We start from the raw sequence: 18,941 nt of genomic DNA on the forward strand, positions 1-18,941 counted from the left end.
TGAGCACATCTGGGACATCATGTCTCGCTCCATCCACCAACGCCACGTTGCACCACAGACTGTCCAGGAGTTGGTTGATGCTTTAGTCCAGATCTGGGAGGGCATCCCTCAGGAGACCATCCGCCACCTCATCAGGAGCATGCCCAGGTGTTGTAGGGAGGTCATACGGGCAGGAGTATTTTTACAAAATACATACATAGTTTTGCAACATCTGCAGGGCCGCAGTTTTGAGACCACTCCTTAATAATATGGTAATAGATTTAAATAGCATTTTCAAGGGGGACAATTTCTCTTTAAAAGTGTCTTTGTGAACTTTTTGCACCAGAAGTGGCTTTGAGCAATGAGAATTAATTGGCGAACAATGCTTTTTATTCTGCCTATCCATGTTTTATTGGCTTGAGAACATCTAAAAGATGCTACTGCAAAACAGGTAGGACTATGTATTTACTGACCGGTCACCGGATAAAAGTGCTTGCCTCTACAGATCTGGAAATCTTTAATTTTCCCGATTGTAGTGTAATTGACCCGTGCAGCGGAGGCGCCTTGGCTTTTAAGCCTTCTTTAATCTTCATTAATTGCCAGGTTCCGGCGTCGGGGGGCCCTTCGGTGCGACTGGGGTGATTGTTTCACTCAGATTCTAACATATTAGCGCTGCGCCTGATCTTTTTTAATTCTCACTTTAATAATGCATTATCATCCACGTTACAATCCGGGTCACATTTTCCAAAAAATTGCACTTTGCACTCAAGCAAATTACGATACACCTTAAGATAGGGAAAAAAATTCTGTTATACTTTGGAATTAATAAGGATCAAGTGGCAGATAAAAAAAGGAATTGCAAAGTAATTTTTAATATTGCTATTAAATTAAGTCTCCGGCAATTCTTTTTTTTTTTTTATTGTCTTTTTAATTGATATGCTGAACAAGATGAGCCCGACTAATAAGGAGATGATTTGCTTTTAATACACAGACCTTTACATGCCAAAATAGGTATTACATGCTATTTTTTCCCTTTGTCTTATTGTTAAGCGCAGCGACTGGATTCTTGACAAGGTTGTAAGTTGGTGGCTTTTCAGCGCAGCATGGGGAGAGAAAGCAAAAGAGAGGGAGAAAGACTGCCACCAGCCTTAAAGACAGACAGTGGGATCCTGTCCTTCCGCGACACCCCAGGAATACTAATCAGGCCGCGAGGTCAGGAGAGCAAGTCAATCATTCCCCGAGATCGGCTCAGTGTGCAAGATCAAATTAGCCTGAAAAATTCAGCTGCCGAGAGGAGAAATAAAAAAAAAAAAGAGGGGGAGAGGAGAGGGGGAGGAGGGAGGGGGAGGTGGAGGAGAGAGCAGCTGTCAGAGAGAAGTCGGGAAGATACACTAATGAAGCAGATGAATAGTGCATAAAGCTTCAAAATAAAAACAGGACAGTTGACATTTTTCATCTGTCAAAGCAGGAGATGCATGAAAATATACTAGTCGCGGTTGGCTCCTCCGGGGGACGTTCTGTGTGTTATTTTATTATTTTTTTTATATTTTTTTTTCTCCCTTCCCACCTACAACGTGTGACATTAACCTGTTCGCTGACAGAAGTGCCCTGCTAGGCAGTGGGACTACGGGAATAACAGTGCTTGGAAAGAGCCGTGTCTAAAGCATATGGCTAGGAGGATGCAGCCCTTTTTTTCTTCAAAAAATATATATTTTCTACTTGTTTATAGAGGGCAGGTTTCAGTTGGTTTCTAAGTCCCTTTTTACGATCTGTAACTATTAAATTCCTAAATTTAAACTCACTGTAAAAATTGGACCAAACTGGTCAGCCATGTGAATGACTCTAGTCTGAGGCCAGACGTTTGGGGAGAGAATGGTTCGGCAGATCTATTTGGCTCAAATCAGTCAACTATCTGATGTGTATGGAACCTCCTGACTCTTTTCTCTGATAGAAGATGTCAGGGGAGAGACTGGTTGGACAATTCCATTTGGACCAGACCGATCAACCATCTGATGGGTATGGAACCTCCTCACTCTTTTCTCTGATGACAGTTGCCAAGGGAGAGAAATGGGTCGACCATCAGAGGTGTATGGAACCTTCAGTCTCTCTCTCTCTCTCTCTCTCTCTCTCTCATCTGATGTTGGGGGAGAAATGGGACGGGCAACTCCATTTTAACACTTTTCCCTTTTGCTCTCAGGGAAGCTGATGCCTGAGAAGTGTAGCAGAGGCTATTTATATACATTATTTATGTGCTGATCAATTTTGACAGAAATGGCTGACCATCTAATATATGTATGGGGTTTGTCCCGACTTCTTTCTGACAGATGATGTCGGAGGAGAGAAGGGAAAGACATCCGGAATTCCACATTCTGTCTGATCCTTTTTTTCTCAGGAGAGATAAGCTGGATCCCAGAGGAATCTAACAAAGGATAAAGCTAGCTGTGCACATTTCTATGTATGTGTACGCCAAACTCTGTGACTTAGGCAGGACCCGCCTCCTGACACTCTGTTACCTGATGGCAGAAGTCGGGGGAAAGTAGAGTCGGGCAACTCCATTTGGACCAAACCGGTCATTCTTCTGATGTGCATGACCCCTCCAGACTCTCCATGAGAGATGCAACTCCATTTTAACATGTTTGATCCTTTTGTTCTCAGGGAAGATAAGCTGGTGCCTGAAAAGTGTAACGGAGGCTAAAGCTATAAGTATTATATGTGCTGATCGATTTTGACAGGACCGACTGGCCATCTAATGTGTATGGGGATGTCCCAACTTTTTTCTGATAAATGTTGGAGGAGAGAAGAATCGGGCCACTAGATTTCCTCTTTGTCCGTTCCTTTTGTTCTCAGTGGGTTTAAGCTGGATCCCAAAGAAAACTAGCAGAGACTAAAGCTAGCCTTACACCAGCCAACCATCTGATGTGTATGGAACCTCCTGACTTGTGCTCCTCTGATTGCAGATGTCGGGGGGAGAGTAGGGTCGGGCATCTTGATTTTATAACCTGTTTGATTCTCTTGTTGTCAGGGAAGATAAGCTGGTGCTAAGAAGTATAGCAGGCACTTAAAGGGGGGCTCCGGTGGAAAAATTTTTTTTTTTCAACTGGTGCAAGAAAGTTAAACAGATTTGTAAATTACTTCTATTTTAAAATCTCCATCCTTCCAGATGCTGTATGCTCCACAGGAAGTTGTTTTTCTTTCTGGAGTTCTTTTCTGTTTGACCACTGCTCTCTGCTGACACCTCTGTCCATATCAGGAACTGTCCAGAGTACAAGCAAATCCCCATAGCAAACCTATCCTGCTCCGATTATTTCCTCAAGAAGGGAGGCAAGAAGACCTGTGTAGTCCATGCGCTGCCAGCTTGGTCATCAGACGGTTGAATAAGGCCAAATATACCTTGAGTTATTAGAAACGGTTGTTTATTTGTATAAAAGTAATAAAAAGGTCATATGACTTGCTTCGAGGGGGGATTCCCTCTTCCTCAGATCAGGTATACAGGCACAGGGAGACAGATGCATATTTAAATGCAAAAAAGGTGCCAAAAATATAAGGGTGTGTGGCCCAGACAACACGCACAAAGCATATAGTAAATATTAACTGGATAGATAAATCTATATAGATAAAAAGGTAAATCTATCCAGTTAATATTTACTATATGTTTTGTGCGTGTTGTTTTTGCACCTTTTATATGTACATATTATATAGATTATATAATATATATATATATATATATATATATATATATATATATATATAGAGAGAGAGAGAATATATATATGTGTGTGTGTGTGTGTGTATGTGTATATATATATATATATATATATATATATATATATATATATAATACACAGTGGTCCCTCAACATACGATGGTAATCCGTTCCAAATGGACCATCGTTTGTTGAAACCATCGCATGTTGAGGGATCCGTGCAATGTAAAGTATAGGACAGTGGTCTACAACCTGAGGACCTCCAGATGTTGCAAAACTACAACACCCAGCATGCCCGGATGCGTCCTTAGCGACGCTTGCGCCGACGCAGAAGCCGGCAATCCTCCACTACGGACAGCAGAATTCCTGAACTATACTAGTACCTCTGTTCCCACATTTTTTTTACGTTTCTGTAATACTTGTGATGCATATATGTCCCAATATGTTGCTAAATGTATAATAGTACTTTTTTTGCTATTATGCTTTGTATTTTATGAACTTGTTTCTCTAACATCTGTGACACCACACATCTGGGCCACGCCCCTTATGTTTTTTGCGCCTTTTTTGTGTTTAAATATGCATATCTCTCACTGTGCCTGTATACCTGATCTGAGGAAGAGAGGATCCCCCCTCGAAACGCGTAATCTGTCATTTTTATTCTCTTTATACAAATAAACAACCGTTCCTAATAATTCAAGGTATAGTTGGCCTTATTCCACCATCTGATGACCAAGCTGGCAGCGCATGGACTACACAGGTCTTTTGGCCTCTCTCCTTGATGATTGCTTCAGGAAAAGTGCCTACTTGTTTCCTGCGACCTCCGGCTCAGCAGCTCCTTGGACATCAGTGAATACCACATTAGGGGGTGATATGCACTACTTTCTATTTCTTTTGGTGAGCAGCCACCTATAAGACCCGTGGTTACCCACATAATTTTTCCCAATTATAAAGGGTAATACACGAGGCGCTGTTCTCGGTCTTTTTTTCCTTTCATTCCTTCTTGGCAGTTCCTGACATGGACAGAGGTGTCAGCAGAGAGAGCACTGTGGTCAAACAGAAAAGAACTCCAGAAGGAAATACAACTTCCTCTGTAGCATATAGCAGCTGATAAGTACTGGAAGATTTTTAACTAGACGTAATTTACAAATCTATTTAACTTTCTGGCGCCAGTTGATTTGAAAAAATGTGTTTTCTATCGGAGTACCCCTTTAAGGCATCTATACACATTATATATGTGCTGATCGATTTCTGTCAGGATCGGCCGACCATCTTAAGTGTATGGGGATGTCCTGAATTATTTCCAGTAGATGATGTCAAAGGAGAGAAGGATCAGGCAACTGGATTTAATATATCCAAATCTTTTGTTCTTGGAAGAGAAGTTTGGATACCAGCGTTGTCTAATGGAGGCTAAAGTTATTTGTATTAGTTGACCAGCCAACCATCTAGTGGGTATGGGGGACTCCCGACTTTCTATAGATAATGTTGGAGGGTAGAAAAGCGGTTTTCTTAACAAGCTGATGCCAGAGGAGTCTAGTATAGGCAAAAGCTAACCCTACAAATGTTACATGGACTGGCCGATTTCAGCAGGACCAGCCAACCATATAATGTGTATGAGGTTGTCACAACTCTTCCAACAGAGAAGGATCAGGCATGTTTGAGTTAGGCAAATGTCCGATCCCTTTTGTTCACCAGATGAGTCAAGCAGAAGCTTGAAGGTAGTCGCACACATTTTATAAACAGTGTATGCTGCCTGACCTTACCGATTCTGGCAGAACCAGCCAACCATCTTAGGCGTGTGGGGGCTTCCTGACTCTTTTCAGACAAATGATGTTGGGGCTAAAGAAGGATCGGGCAGTTTGATTTCAACATTTTAGCTTATTCCTCTCTTCTTTCCTCTCTGCAAGTGTAGAACTAGATGGCTGCCAGCCGAGTGAGCATCTGACAACATAGATCTGAAGTCTGTGGCCAACTTTATTTGTAAAGAATAAAAGGATTTACCATCAAGGCTAGAGATGAGCGAACTTACAGTAAATTCGATCCGTCACGAACTTCTCGGCTCGGCATTTGATGACTTTTCCTGCATAAATTAGTTCAGCTTTCAGGTGCTCCCGTGGGCTGGAAAAGGTGGATACAGTCCTAGAAGACTCTTTCCTAGGACTGTATCCACCTTTTCCAGCCCACCGGAGCACCTGAAGGCTGAACTAATTTATGCAGGAAAAGCCATCAACTGCCGAGCCGAGAAGTTCGTGACGAATCGAATTTACTGTAAGTTCGCTCATCTCTAATCAAGGCTTCAGATGATTTGTATGGCCATTGAACAGCACCTCCACCTTCTAAAGGGTAGTATATTTTTTATATATATATATATATATATATATATATATATATATATATATATATATATATATATATATATAGACATATATATATATAGACATATATATATATAATTTAAAATCAGCACATCCAGCAATATTGAAAACATAGATAGGGGTGCCCACATATCCGGAACCTCGGTCCACTGGCTCCACAATCCAAATATGCAAATAGATGCAGCACACCACGTAGTTGGAGTAAAAAGTGGTAGATTTATTCCATAATGTGCAAAAGACTACATTTCACCAGTCTCACACTGGCTTTCTCATGTCACTGCATCTATTTGCATATATATATATAGAAAACGAACGGCAACCGCACTCCCATTTGTTGCAAAAAAAGTGGTCTTTATTCACACAAACGTGAAGATGGCGACGTTTCGGCTAGCTCACCTAGCCATTATCAATCATATATATATTGAAAACTCAATGGGGGATATTTATCATTGGCTTTACACCACTTCAATGTTCTAAATGCCCCTGCAAATTTTGCGCAATTGCATTTTCTTCCCAATTTTCAGTAGAACATCTTTCAAAGTTGTCTACCGCGCAACACTTTTTTTTGCAGTGGAACTGTATTTATTGTTTGCGCAAATTAAATTCAGAGTTGTTGTTTTTTTTTTTTGTGCAAACACCCCATAATAGGACACTTACAAAACTGTTAGATGCCAGACCACAAAACTTAAAGGGGTACTCCACTGGAAAACATTTTTTTGCTGTTGCCAGAAAACTAAACAGATTTTTTAATTACTTCTATTAAAAAATCTTTACCATTCCAGTACTTTTTAGCGGCTGTATGCTACAGAGGAAATTCTTTTCTTTTTTGAATTTTTTTAGTCTTGTCCACAGTTCTCTCTACTGACACCTCTGTCTGTGTCAGGAACTGTCCAGAGCAGCATAGGTTTGCTATGGGGATTTTCTCCTGCTCTGGACAGTTCCTGACACAGACAGAGGTGTCAGCAGAGAGCACTGTGGTCAAGACAAAACATAAATTCAAAAAGAAAAGAATTTCCTCTGTAGCATACAGCTGCTTATAAGTACTGGACAGATAAAGATTTTTTAATAGAAGTATTTAGAAATCTGATTAACTTTCTGGCACCAGTTGATTTAAAAAAAAAGTTTTCCACCGGAGTACCCCTTTAAACTAATCTCTGCAGCCCACTGGTTTCTATAATTGCACAAAATTTATCAAGTCCTGTGCGCCTTTTTGATAAATTTTGAGCAACTGTGAAAACAATACACCAAGCAAACAGGGGTCAAATCTAAAATAGTTGGAGTTCAAAGCTCCAGCCTAAATAGGGCAGTTCTGCACTTCCGTAGAGAATTGTGTACCGCAGGGTTTTCCAACCAGTGTGCCTACAGCTGTTGCAAAACTACAACTCTCAACATGCCTGGACAGCGCACGGTGTATACTTTAGGTCCTGGGTTCTCAACCTGGGGTACACGTACCCCTAGGGGTACGCCAGGGGCTGTCAGGTGGCACGTGAAAGCGCTGTCAAATACTGGCCATGCATTGACCAGTATTTGACAGCGCATAGCGGAGAACGGCCGCGGCAGCTCACTGTACAGTAGCTGCGGCACGAGCTGCGGCTACTGTGAGTGAGCTGTGTGGTTGCCGGGGAGACGTGTGACCTCCCCTGACGTTGTGCGGACTTGTCGCTCAGTGCAGGAGGACGTCACACGTCAGTACGGCCCCGCCGAACGGGGTGCACTGCATCTAAGGACAGGCCACAGGGGACCGCAGGATAGAAACAAAAAGTTAAAAACAACTGTATGGAACGGAGTGGGACTGTATGGGACAGAGGGGGGGGGGGCATGTATGGGACAGAGCACAAGGCATTAAGATGGAGGGGGAGAGGGATAATGGCGGAGGGGGGATGGGGAGTAATAAAGCACAAGGCATTAAAATGTAATGACTTGTGCTTTATTTCTCCCCATTCACCTTAATCCATCTTAATCTCTCCTTCATCTTAATCCCCTTGGGCTATTATTCATCCTCCATCTTAATCCCCTTGGGCTATTATTCATCCTCCATCTTAATCCCCTTGGGCTATTATTCCCCCTCCATTTTAACCCCCCTGTGCCATTATTACCCCTCCCTCTGATCTCCTTTTGCATATTGGATAATAATGGCACAAGGGGATAAAGATGGAGGGGGAATAATAGCACAAGGGGATTACGATGGCGGGGGGAATAATGGTTCAGAGGGATAAAGATGGAGGAGGGAATAATGGGACAAGGGGATTAAGATGGAGGAGGAATAATGGGATAAGGGGATAAAGATGGAGGGGGGAATAATGGGACAAGGGGATAAAGATGGAGGGGGAATAATGGGACAAGGGGATAAAGATGGAGGGGGGAATAATGGGACAAGGGGATAAAGATGGAGGGGGGAATAATGGGACAAGGGGATAAAGATGGAGGGGGGAATAATGGGACAAGGGGATAAAGATGGAGGGGGGAATAATGGGACAAGGGGATAAAGATGGAGGGGGAAATAATGGGACAAGGGGATAAAGATGGAGGAGGAATAATAACACAAAGGGATTAAGATGGAGGGGGGAATAATGGGACAAGGGGATAAAGATGGAGGGGGGATAATAACACAAGGGGATTAAGATGGAGGGGGGATATTAGCACAAGGGGATAAAGATGGAGGGGAAATAATGGGACAAGGGGATAAAGATGGAGGAAGAATAATAACACAAGGGGATAAAGATGGAGGGGGGAATAATAACACAAGGGGGTAAAGATGGAGGGGGGATAATAACACAAGGGGATTAAGATGGAGGGGGGATATTGGCACAAGGGGATAAAGATGGAGGGGAAATAATGGGACAAGGGGATAAAGATGGAGGAAGAATAATAACACAAGGGGATAAAGATGGAGGGGGGAATAATAACACAAGGGGATAAAGATGGAGGGGGGAATAATGGGACAAGGGGATAAAGATGGAGGAGGAATAATAACACAAGGGGATTAAGATGGAGGGGGGAATAATGGGACAAGGGGATAAAGATGGAGGGGGGATAATAACACAAGGGGATTAAGATGGAGGGGGGATATTGGCACAAGGGGATAAAGATGGAGGGGAAATAATGGGACAAGGGGATAAAGATGGAGGAAGAATAATAACACAAGGGGATAAAGATGGAGGAGGAATAATAACACAAGGGGATAAAGATGGAGGAGGAATAATAACACAAGGGGATAAAGATGGAGGAGGAATAATAACACAATGGGATAAAGATGGAGGGGGGAATAATGGGACAAGGGGATAAAGATGGAGGAGGAATAATAACACAAGGGGATTAAGATGGAGGGGGGAATAATGGGACAAGGGGATAAAGATGGAGGGGAGAATAATGGGACAAGGGGATAAAGATGGAGGGAGGAATAATGGGACAAGGGGATAAAGATGGAGGAGGAATAATAACACAAGGGGATTAAGATGAAGGGGGGAATAATGGGACAAGGGGATAAAGATGGAGGGGGGATAATAACACAAGGGGATTAAGATGGAGGGGGGAATAATGGGACAAGGGGATAAAGATGGAGGGGGGATAATAACACAAGGGGATTAAGATGGAGGGGGGGAATAATGGGACTAGGGGATAAAGATGGAGGGGGTAATAATGGGACAAGGGGATTAAGATGGAGGGGGAATAATAACACAAGGGGATAAAGATGGAGGGGGAATAATAACACAATGGGATAAAGATGGAGGGGGATATTGGCACAAGGGGATAAAGATGGAGGGGAAACAATGGGACAAGGGGATAAAGATGGAGGGGGGATAATAACACAAGGGGATTAAGATGGAGGAGGGAATAATAACACAAGGGGATAAAGATGGAGGGGGGAATAATAACACAAGGGGATAAAGATGGAGGGGGGAATAATGGGACAAGGGGATAAAGATGGAGGGAGGAATAATGGGACAAGGGGATAAAGATGGAGGAGGAATAATAACACAAGGGGATTAAGATGGAGGGGGGAATAATGGGACAAGGGGATAAAGATGGAGGGGGAATAATAACACAGGGGGATAATGCGACAAGGGGATAAAGATGGAGGGGGATAATAACACAAGGGGATAAAGATGGAGGGGGAATAATAGCACAAAGGGATTAAGATGGAGGGGGGATGCATTTGTATAAAGGTAAGAACACGCCTTTTGTCCGCGGGTACCCCTCGCGCAAGGGGGTACCCGCGGACATACTTTCAGCCTTTGGGGGTACAGTCGCCAAAAAGGTTGAGAACCACTGCTTTAGGTAGAGAAGTTGAATTGTATGCAACATGATAGTTTTTGACACGGGCTCTAAGAAAGTCAGGTCCTGGTCTAATATGGTTTTATGTACGAAAAGTATAGTAAAAACTATATACATATACGTGTGTGTAATGCAAAACATGATTTAATATGAAAATATTAACTTTCCATTAAATTCAGCCTTATCCCAGGGCTTTTCGTTCAGACACACTTATGTCATCCACATCACACATCCCACTTCATTCACTTCACCCTATATGACTATGTCGGCTACTGACAACTAGTTTGACTGGCGAAGTCTAGAAAACCCATTTCCTCCTATGTCTAATATAGAAAACGGTCGCATAGCAACAGAAGTGGTTGCACTACCAGCGTGATTCCTGCCCGTATAAAATGTGAAGGCTGAATTTATACAAAATCTCCGCTCTTCAATATATTATAATAGATCATATTCCTGAGAAAACTTTGCGAACACTCTCGTGGGGATTTCTTATTGACATATTCACACTACAGAATTTCTGCCCCTATCGCCGGCCGAGTCGGACTTCGCTGCGGCTGGTGATTGGCTGAGCACAGTATGATTCTCTGACCACCGGCAACCAGGAAGTGGATCGCGGTGGAGACCGGAGCCGGTTACCGGAGGCCCCGGGGGAGCAGAGGAAGGTATGTACATCTTTATTTTTTTTACTGCCGGCAATATGGGCGACAATTTTTATACTCTGGAGTTCTCCTTTAATAAAAATTTCTATAGGTGGATTCACCTGTGACACACGGGTTCTGGATAGATGCTGTGTTGTCATTGTGTTAATCCATTCTACATTTTAGTTTTACACTTACACACATATTTTTCCAAAACCCCCCAAAAAAAAATTTACATATTTTTTTTACATCATATATAATTAAAAATATATATTTTATATTCATTGTTGATCTGTAAATGCATTTAGTTTTCTTAGTTCTCAGTTAATGCAGCTACAACAAGGGAATGAACCCTTGTTCTGTACTGTGATGTATTTCTTCATTTTGTGTATCATGGTGGAAACATCCGTTTTCACCAAACTGTCATGTAGATTAGAGGGTCGCTGGTATGACATCAATGGGCACATTTGAAACTCTGGAATATTGGGGAAATTGTGTCTCAAAATATTCCAATGTTTGATGATGGCTCTCGAGATCAAGGAGGATTTATCATTATACGTAGAAACAAAAGCAATACGAAATAAATGCGTTTGTTTCAAGTAAAGGTCTCCTGTTCATACCGAGGATTTTGGTCTTACACTCTTGTACCAGTTTTCTTGGATATCCACGCTGCACAAAATTGTTCAGCATTTTATCCAAGGCAGGTTCTACACTTGTAGCGTCGCTAATGATGCGTCGAGCCCTCATCATTTGGCTGAGGGGCAATGAACGTACCAATGAGCAAGGATGGTGGCTCTTGAAATACAAAATAGAATTGCAATGGGTTGGTTTAATGTAGAGATTGGAAGTGAAATGTCCGTTTTTATGGGAAATAGAGGTCAAGGAACTGTACACGGTCTCTGGACCAAGTAAGAGTAAATTGGATGTTGGTATTAATGGTGTTAAGAAAAGACTGAAACTCCATGAGAGCTGCCTCTCTCCCGGACCAAATGAAGAACACGTCGTCTATGTATCTCCACCATGCCACACGTGGCTGAAGTGGTGGGACACATAGACGCGCGTTCCCTCAAGTGATGCCACGTACATATTCGTGTACGTGGGCGCCACGAACGTCCCTATAGCTGTCCTGGACAGTTGCAGATAGAATGTATCATTAAAGACAAAGTAGTTTTTGGTAAGAACTAGATCTTAAATCAATAGAATGAAATAATTTTTTTTGTGGTGTGAAATCTGGTTTGTGCTACCGTAACACCGATACATGCTAATTTGGCGCTGCTCACGATACACACACTTAGCAACTCGTTTGTTGACATCATTCTCCGGTCCTGAACCCCGCCTCTGACTTTGATTTCACTTATCCTTATAATAATATAATATAATATAATTATGATGTATTATATTCACTGTATAAGTTATATGCACCTTTGTCTGTCAATTGATGTGTGAGGAAGACAGTCCCGTATCCATATGGATCACAACTTTTACCCTATGTATCATATTTATGTATTTTTATACTTGTTTTTTGCTAATGATTGCTTATTATTCACTTGATGTGTTTGCACATATATATTTCCTGTGGGTCACAATACTCTATGCTTGATAATGACTGCATGGGCAGCCAAAACGTTGCTTGATGGAATAAAGCTACTTGTTTGTTTGAATTCATCTGGGAGTGCTGCAACATTTTTCCAATTCTAGATAGATAGATAGATATGGGATAGATAGATAGATCAGAGAGAGATAAGATAGAGATATGGGATAGATAGATAGATAGATATGGGATAGATAAGAGAGAGAGATGAGAGAGAGATAAGAGATAGATAGATAGATAGATATGGGATGGATAGATAGATAGATATGGGATAGATACCGTATATACTCGAGTATAAGCAGACCCGAATATAAGCCGAGACCCCTAATTTCAACCCAAAAACCCAGGAAAAGTTATTGACTCGACTATAAGCCTAGGGTGGGAAATACATCATCCCCTGTTAATCCCTTCATCAGTGGTCTTCAACATCTGCGGACCTCCAGATGTAGCAAAACTACAACTCCCAGCATGCCCGGACAGCCGATGGCTGTCCGGGCATGCTGGGAGTTGTAGTTTTGAAACCTCTGGAAGTCCGCAGGTTGAAGACCACTGCTGCCTTAATCATCATCCAGACCCCCCTTTAGTTTTCTACTCACCTCCCCTCGGTGGGAAGGAAGGGTGAGCTGGTCCGGGCCATCTATGCTGCAGGGACAATCCGGTGGGGAGGGTTAGTCATTCCGGGCTGTCCTCTTCTCCGCTCCGGGCCGGCCCCGGACTAGTGACGTTGCCTTGACGACGACGCACAGGGACGTTCATGCGCAGGGATGTCACAGACCAGTTCACCCTTCCTTCCCACCGTGGGGAGGCGAGTAGAAAACTAAAGGGGGGGGTCTGGATGATGACGAAGGCCGTAGTGGTCTACAACCTGCGGACCTCCAGATGTTTCAAAACTACAACTCCCAGCATGCCGATGGCTGTCCGGGCATGCTGGGAGCTGTAGTTTTGCAACATCTGGAGATCCGCAGGTTGAAGACCACTGAGAAGGGATTGACAGGCGGAGAGTTCACTCGAATATAAGCCGAGGGGGGGCGTTTTCAGCACAAAAAATCGTGCTGAAAAACTAGGCTTATACTCGAGTATATATGGTAGATGGATATGGGATAGATATTGGATAGATAGGTATATCTATCTCATATCTTTCTATCTATCTCTTATCTTTCCATCTATCTATCTGAGATAGATATGAGATAGATAGTATGATATGAGATAGATTTGAGATAGATAGTATGATATGAGATAGATATGAGATAGATATGAGATAGATAGTATGATATGAGATAGATATGAGATAGATAGATAGTATGATATGAGATAGATAGTATGATATGAGATAGATAGTATGATATGAGATAGATAGCTAGATATGAGATAGATAGTATGATATGAGATAGAGGGAACAGGACAAAAAATAATGTGAAAATCATACAAAAATCAAAAGGTGCTTGACTTTTTATTTAGATTTAAACGTTTTGTAAGATGGAATTTCCTTTTAAGTTTTCAGGCCCCCTACATTACATAGATGTTACTTGGCTCTAGAGATCTGCCTTAGATTCTGCTGGGATTGTCACATAAAGGAATATATGACACACAGGATACTCTTCTCCCAACATTTCCATATGCCCATTGACATTGCTATCTTCTTCTATGTTTTTCTTTAATGTTTAAATGACTTTTTCTTCTCTTGAGTTCTTCCGGCTTTAGATTTGGTATGTTAAATTGTGACACATGCCGCCTTGTAATCTTAATCTGAGCGCAGTGAAACGCCTTTACGTTGCCAACTGTAATGTGTTACAAGGCATCAGGAACTAAAGAATGTAATGTGTAATCTCCAGTATAAAGCATGTAAGACACTTTATAAATCCCATTAAGACATTTGTAACACTTTGTTAAATATGGCGTTTTGTTCTTGGCACTTAGCACTTACTGCTTATACGTGTCTCCCCGGGACAGTTCTCTATCCCCTGAGTAATATAATTGTCTACTATGTATAAGGATAGCGCAGTCCGCTCCTCTGCGACGCCGATACGTTAATGCCTTCCTGAACTCCTTCATCTATCCACTACAGACAGGCTTTACTTTTCAAATCATTTGCCTATTAATCTTTTAACTACGCGGATGCGATTTCAGTAAGAACCTGAGCGCAGATGGGATAAAAAAAAAAAAATTTTTTTGTTTGTTTTACTTTTTTCCCTTTCAAATACTAAATTCTTCCCAAATTTCATATAACTTTCTCTTCCTAATGACAGCCTCCTCCTCTTCATCGCTTTAACAACATTTGCTTTTGTGTCACCACATTCTTCGACCTACAACCTTTTTTCATTCATTAAATTATTTAGTTAGCTATTTATTTAGTTCATTTATTCAGTTTATTTAGTTTCAAACGGCGCAAAAATGAGCCGACCGGACCGAACGTTTCACTCCGGTCGGCTCATTGAAATGAATGACATACGGGAGCGCATACGGTGACATACGGGAGCGCGAGCTTTTAGCTCCCCCCTGCCGTATGCGCTCCCGTATGGGAGAAAACGTAGTGTGAACCCAGCCTAAGTAAGTACCAGCTCCAAGAGGCCTGACTCCAATGTTCCCTTAGCAATCCAGAAAAAAGCAAAATAAGACTATGTTCACACGGCGGAATTTCCAAGCAGAATTCCGCAGGAATATTCGGCTAGGAAATTCCACTGCAACAAAGTCCCGGTGATTTCAGTTGAATTCTGCTGCACTGTGCACACGGCAGAATTTCCACTGCAATTCCATTTCCGGCCTCCGCAGCAAGAATAGACATGTCTATTCGTTCTGCAGATTCCACTCGGAAATGTATTGCCGTCTATGATATGGCACTTTTCCAAGCAGTCCTGGCAACCTGCGCAACATTCAAGTGTGCGGAATTTCTGCCCATATTTTATGGGCAGACATTCCGCCCATTTTCTACCGTGTGAATATTGCCTAAAATAGCACAAAAAATGCAGTTCTTTTTTTAAGGACTATTTATTTATTCATTTATTATTCGTTATATAATCATGTTACCATTAATAATAATGTTAACATTAATTATAATCATTATTATTAGTAGTAGTATCAGTGGTAGTAGTAGTACAGTAAAATCTCCCTTAGCGGACACCTCCCAATGGTGGGCACCTCCAAATAGAGGACACCTCTCAATAGCAGACAGTTTTTAATTCCCTCGTAGAATCCCATAAGACTTAATGTATTTGCACCCTCCGAATAGGGGACACTCCCAATAGTGGGCGCGTAAACACCCAATAGGGGACAAAACACTCCCAGTAGGGGAAAACCAGGCTTATGTGCCGGCCCTACCTTCTACACAGTGCCATAGTCAGGGGGTACAGCCAATACCCCAGTAAGGGGCCTCCCCGCTGCCCACACAGCTGTGATTTGGCACAGGGGGTATGGGGGGGATAATTTGGCACAGTGCACGGTTTAATAAGATGGAGCAGGGTATAAAAGGGGAAGGAAATTATACGGGGGGGGCGGGGGGATAAAGGGAGTTTAAAAGACACTTGGGAGATTCTTCTGTAATATTGCATTTTATCCCGTTTTTAGGTAACTACACTCTTTTTTTTCTCTTTTTTCCAATAAGGGATATCCCTCAATAGTGGACACTTTTATTCCTCGTGAGTGTCCGCTATTGGGAGATTCTACTGTACTAGTAGTAGTATTAAATATATTTTGGGGCAGATTTATGCAAATCAGGTCTTTGCTTGCAAATTCTCATATGCTTGAATAACTTCAAAATCCATGATAAAATGTAAGTACATGTAAACTGTCAGATGTTCTCTCATTGAATTCAGTGCAGTTCAGTTTAATGTATTTTGAGGCATACTCAAAGTAAAAGGATAGCAAAGCCTGGGGGGGGTTAGCTGTCGACCAATCGGCATTGTGATCTTGTTTTGGGTGTAGGGAGGGAACACGTTTTGTAAACCTTTTTAAGTCAATGTTTTCCAACCATTGTGCCTAAAGCTTCAATTCCCAGCATGCCCGGACAGCCAAAAGGCTGGAGTTGTAGTTTTGGAACAGCTGGAAGCATCCTGCTCTGGAAACATTGCCTTAGGTGCTCTAGTCCTTATTGAGGGCTGCACCCATTGCAATGGTCATAGTTTACTGCAGCCCTTCTGAGCTGCTGTTTCTTTCCCATTGGTCTTCCTGGGTACATTGCTTCCTAATTCTGTAGTTCTGAGGCCTGTTATTTGTTTTGTTTTTTATTGGTTTGTAGAATTTGCTAAATGTAAATAATAAACTTACCTGATTTACAAAAAAAAAAATAATAATTTAAAAAACTTTAACTCTGGTGCACCGGAGTACCTCTTTAAGTGGCCACTGTCATTTAAACCAATTTTGTGTTAATCAATGATACAAGTAAATGTATGACACTCTTTTAATCTTATCAGAGAAACATACCTCTGTCTTTACTTATTAGACTCTGCCCTCTCCTAAACTAGTCAGTCTCTAAAAAAGAAAAAAAGAAAATGAGCAAATCTGTCTCCTGACAGATCGGCTTATTGAGAGATCAGGTTACAGTTGTATAGAAGTCTAAGTAAAAGGAGGAAGGAGCTGCAGGGAGAGCGAGAGACTCAGGGACACCACTGATAACTTTCCAAGTGTTATATCTCATCCCAGGGCTGGAGTCACAGCTCTACATTCTTGAAAAATCCATGCAACTCCTTCTTTCGAAATAGGCTATTGTCTCACTTGAGGGATCAGATTACAGCTGCTCATAGAAGTCTGTGGTAAGGGATGGAAGGGGTATAGCTGGAGAGAGCCACAAGCAGATGAAACTGTGTAGAGACTTCAACAGCTAGATCTTACCCCAGTGCTGGATTTTTAGCTTTCACTGCTCATTACTTTTCTATAATGTCCTCCATGCTGCTGCTTCTGAGGGTGTGCTATAGCGATATTAGGCAGCAGGGTCCCCTCTTCTGTGTGTATGAAGACATCATAGCAGCCAGTTTATATCCACAAGCTTAGGGACAACTGAAAATTGAGACATGGAGCCAAAAGAGAGGAGAACAGGTGAATAATACTATATGCAAGTTGTATAATGTCCAGGAATAGGGTTACTCCTCATGTACATACCTGAAAGCTTATGCCATAAAGTTTATAGGGATTATTGTAGTTATTAAATTTTTTTTATGTTTTGATATTTTGTTTTTTATCTTCAATGGGGGATCTAGATACATAGAAACTATTAGCTAAATCAACAAATGACAATAGTGATGGCAGCACAACACTGCGGGACTACTGCAAGAGGAAACAAATTCACTAAAACATCATAGCATTTTGTATTTGTGCTTTCTATTATATTTGTATTTTTCTTATTGAATATGTAATGACGCACAATCTTGTATTTTGTTATAGATGGCGGCGCTGCAGAGTCCTTTCTATGGAGACAAAATGAACCTGTACTCCTTGTGTAAGAAGATAGAGCAGTGCGACTATCCCCCGCTGCCATCTGACCACTATTCTGAGGAGGTACGGCAAAGGAATTCTATGTTTTTATGTGTTTGTTTGTTTTATTGTTTTGCTTTTAAACTTTTATTGTAAATGCTTTATAATCAAAGACAACTGTCCAGCCTGTCTGCTGCCATGTTAAAGGGGTTCTCTGCCGGAAAACATCTTATTTCCTATCCAAAGGTTAGGGGTTAGGATGTCTAATCGTGAGGGACTCACCGGGATCTCCGCTTTGGCACCCCAGACATCCGGTGCACAGAGCGAACGCCACTCCGTTCTGGATGACTGGCGACCACAGCCGCTACGCCCTAACATCTATGGGAGGAGGTGTGACTGCTTCGTACTAGCATGACGTCACATGTGGCATGACGTCACGAACACGGAAGCTTCAAGCTTCTGTGTTCCCGCCGCCGCCGCTGCCGGCCCGAAGATCGCGGGGTCCCCAGCAGAAAGTGCTGGTGGACACCCCCTTGGTATGCAATGCAGAATGTCTGTCCGCCAGTATCCTCAGCAAATTAATTAATGGAAAGTGCGTTGTTTTGAGATTCCTATATTTTGTGTATTCCCAGCAGTACAATACATATGAACAAATCTATAGTTTTCAATGAGAATTAGTTGTTTATAGACTGAATATTCTCACTGGGAAATCTCTTAAAGTGTACCTGTTGTCAACAAGACCTTTTTATATGATGTAGATAATTCAATTATATGTATAATTGTAATATACATTGGTTAAAAATGTATCTTTTTTTGTCCCTGCAGCTATTGTCTGTGTGTCTCTATGGGGAGACCAAAATCAGGAAGTGAGGGTGGACAAGCAGGCCTCTGTACACTGAGGACAAGCAGGCCTCTGTACACTGAGGACAAGCAGGGCTCTGTACACTGAGGACAAGCAGGGCTCTTTGCACTGAGGACAA

The 18,941-nt window shown here is 42.0% G+C and overlaps 1 protein-coding gene across 5 annotated transcripts in view; it reads left to right on the forward strand.

Moving 5' to 3' along the window:
* NEK7 (NIMA related kinase 7) overlaps positions 1-18,941 on the forward strand; it is a 121,167-nt gene that overhangs the window by 97,785 nt on the left and 4,441 nt on the right. For all 5 annotated transcript variants that reach the window (XM_056523468.1, XM_056523465.1, XM_056523467.1 and 2 more), the window contains one exon: positions 17,932-18,045. In XM_056523468.1, the coding sequence (XP_056379443.1) occupies positions 17,932-18,045 (114 nt within the window). The remainder of the gene's footprint in view (positions 1-17,931; positions 18,046-18,941) is intronic.

This window comes from Hyla sarda, chromosome 6 (assembly GCF_029499605.1).
Source record: "Hyla sarda isolate aHylSar1 chromosome 6, aHylSar1.hap1, whole genome shotgun sequence".
NCBI classification, from domain to species: domain Eukaryota; kingdom Metazoa; phylum Chordata; class Amphibia; order Anura; family Hylidae; genus Hyla; species Hyla sarda.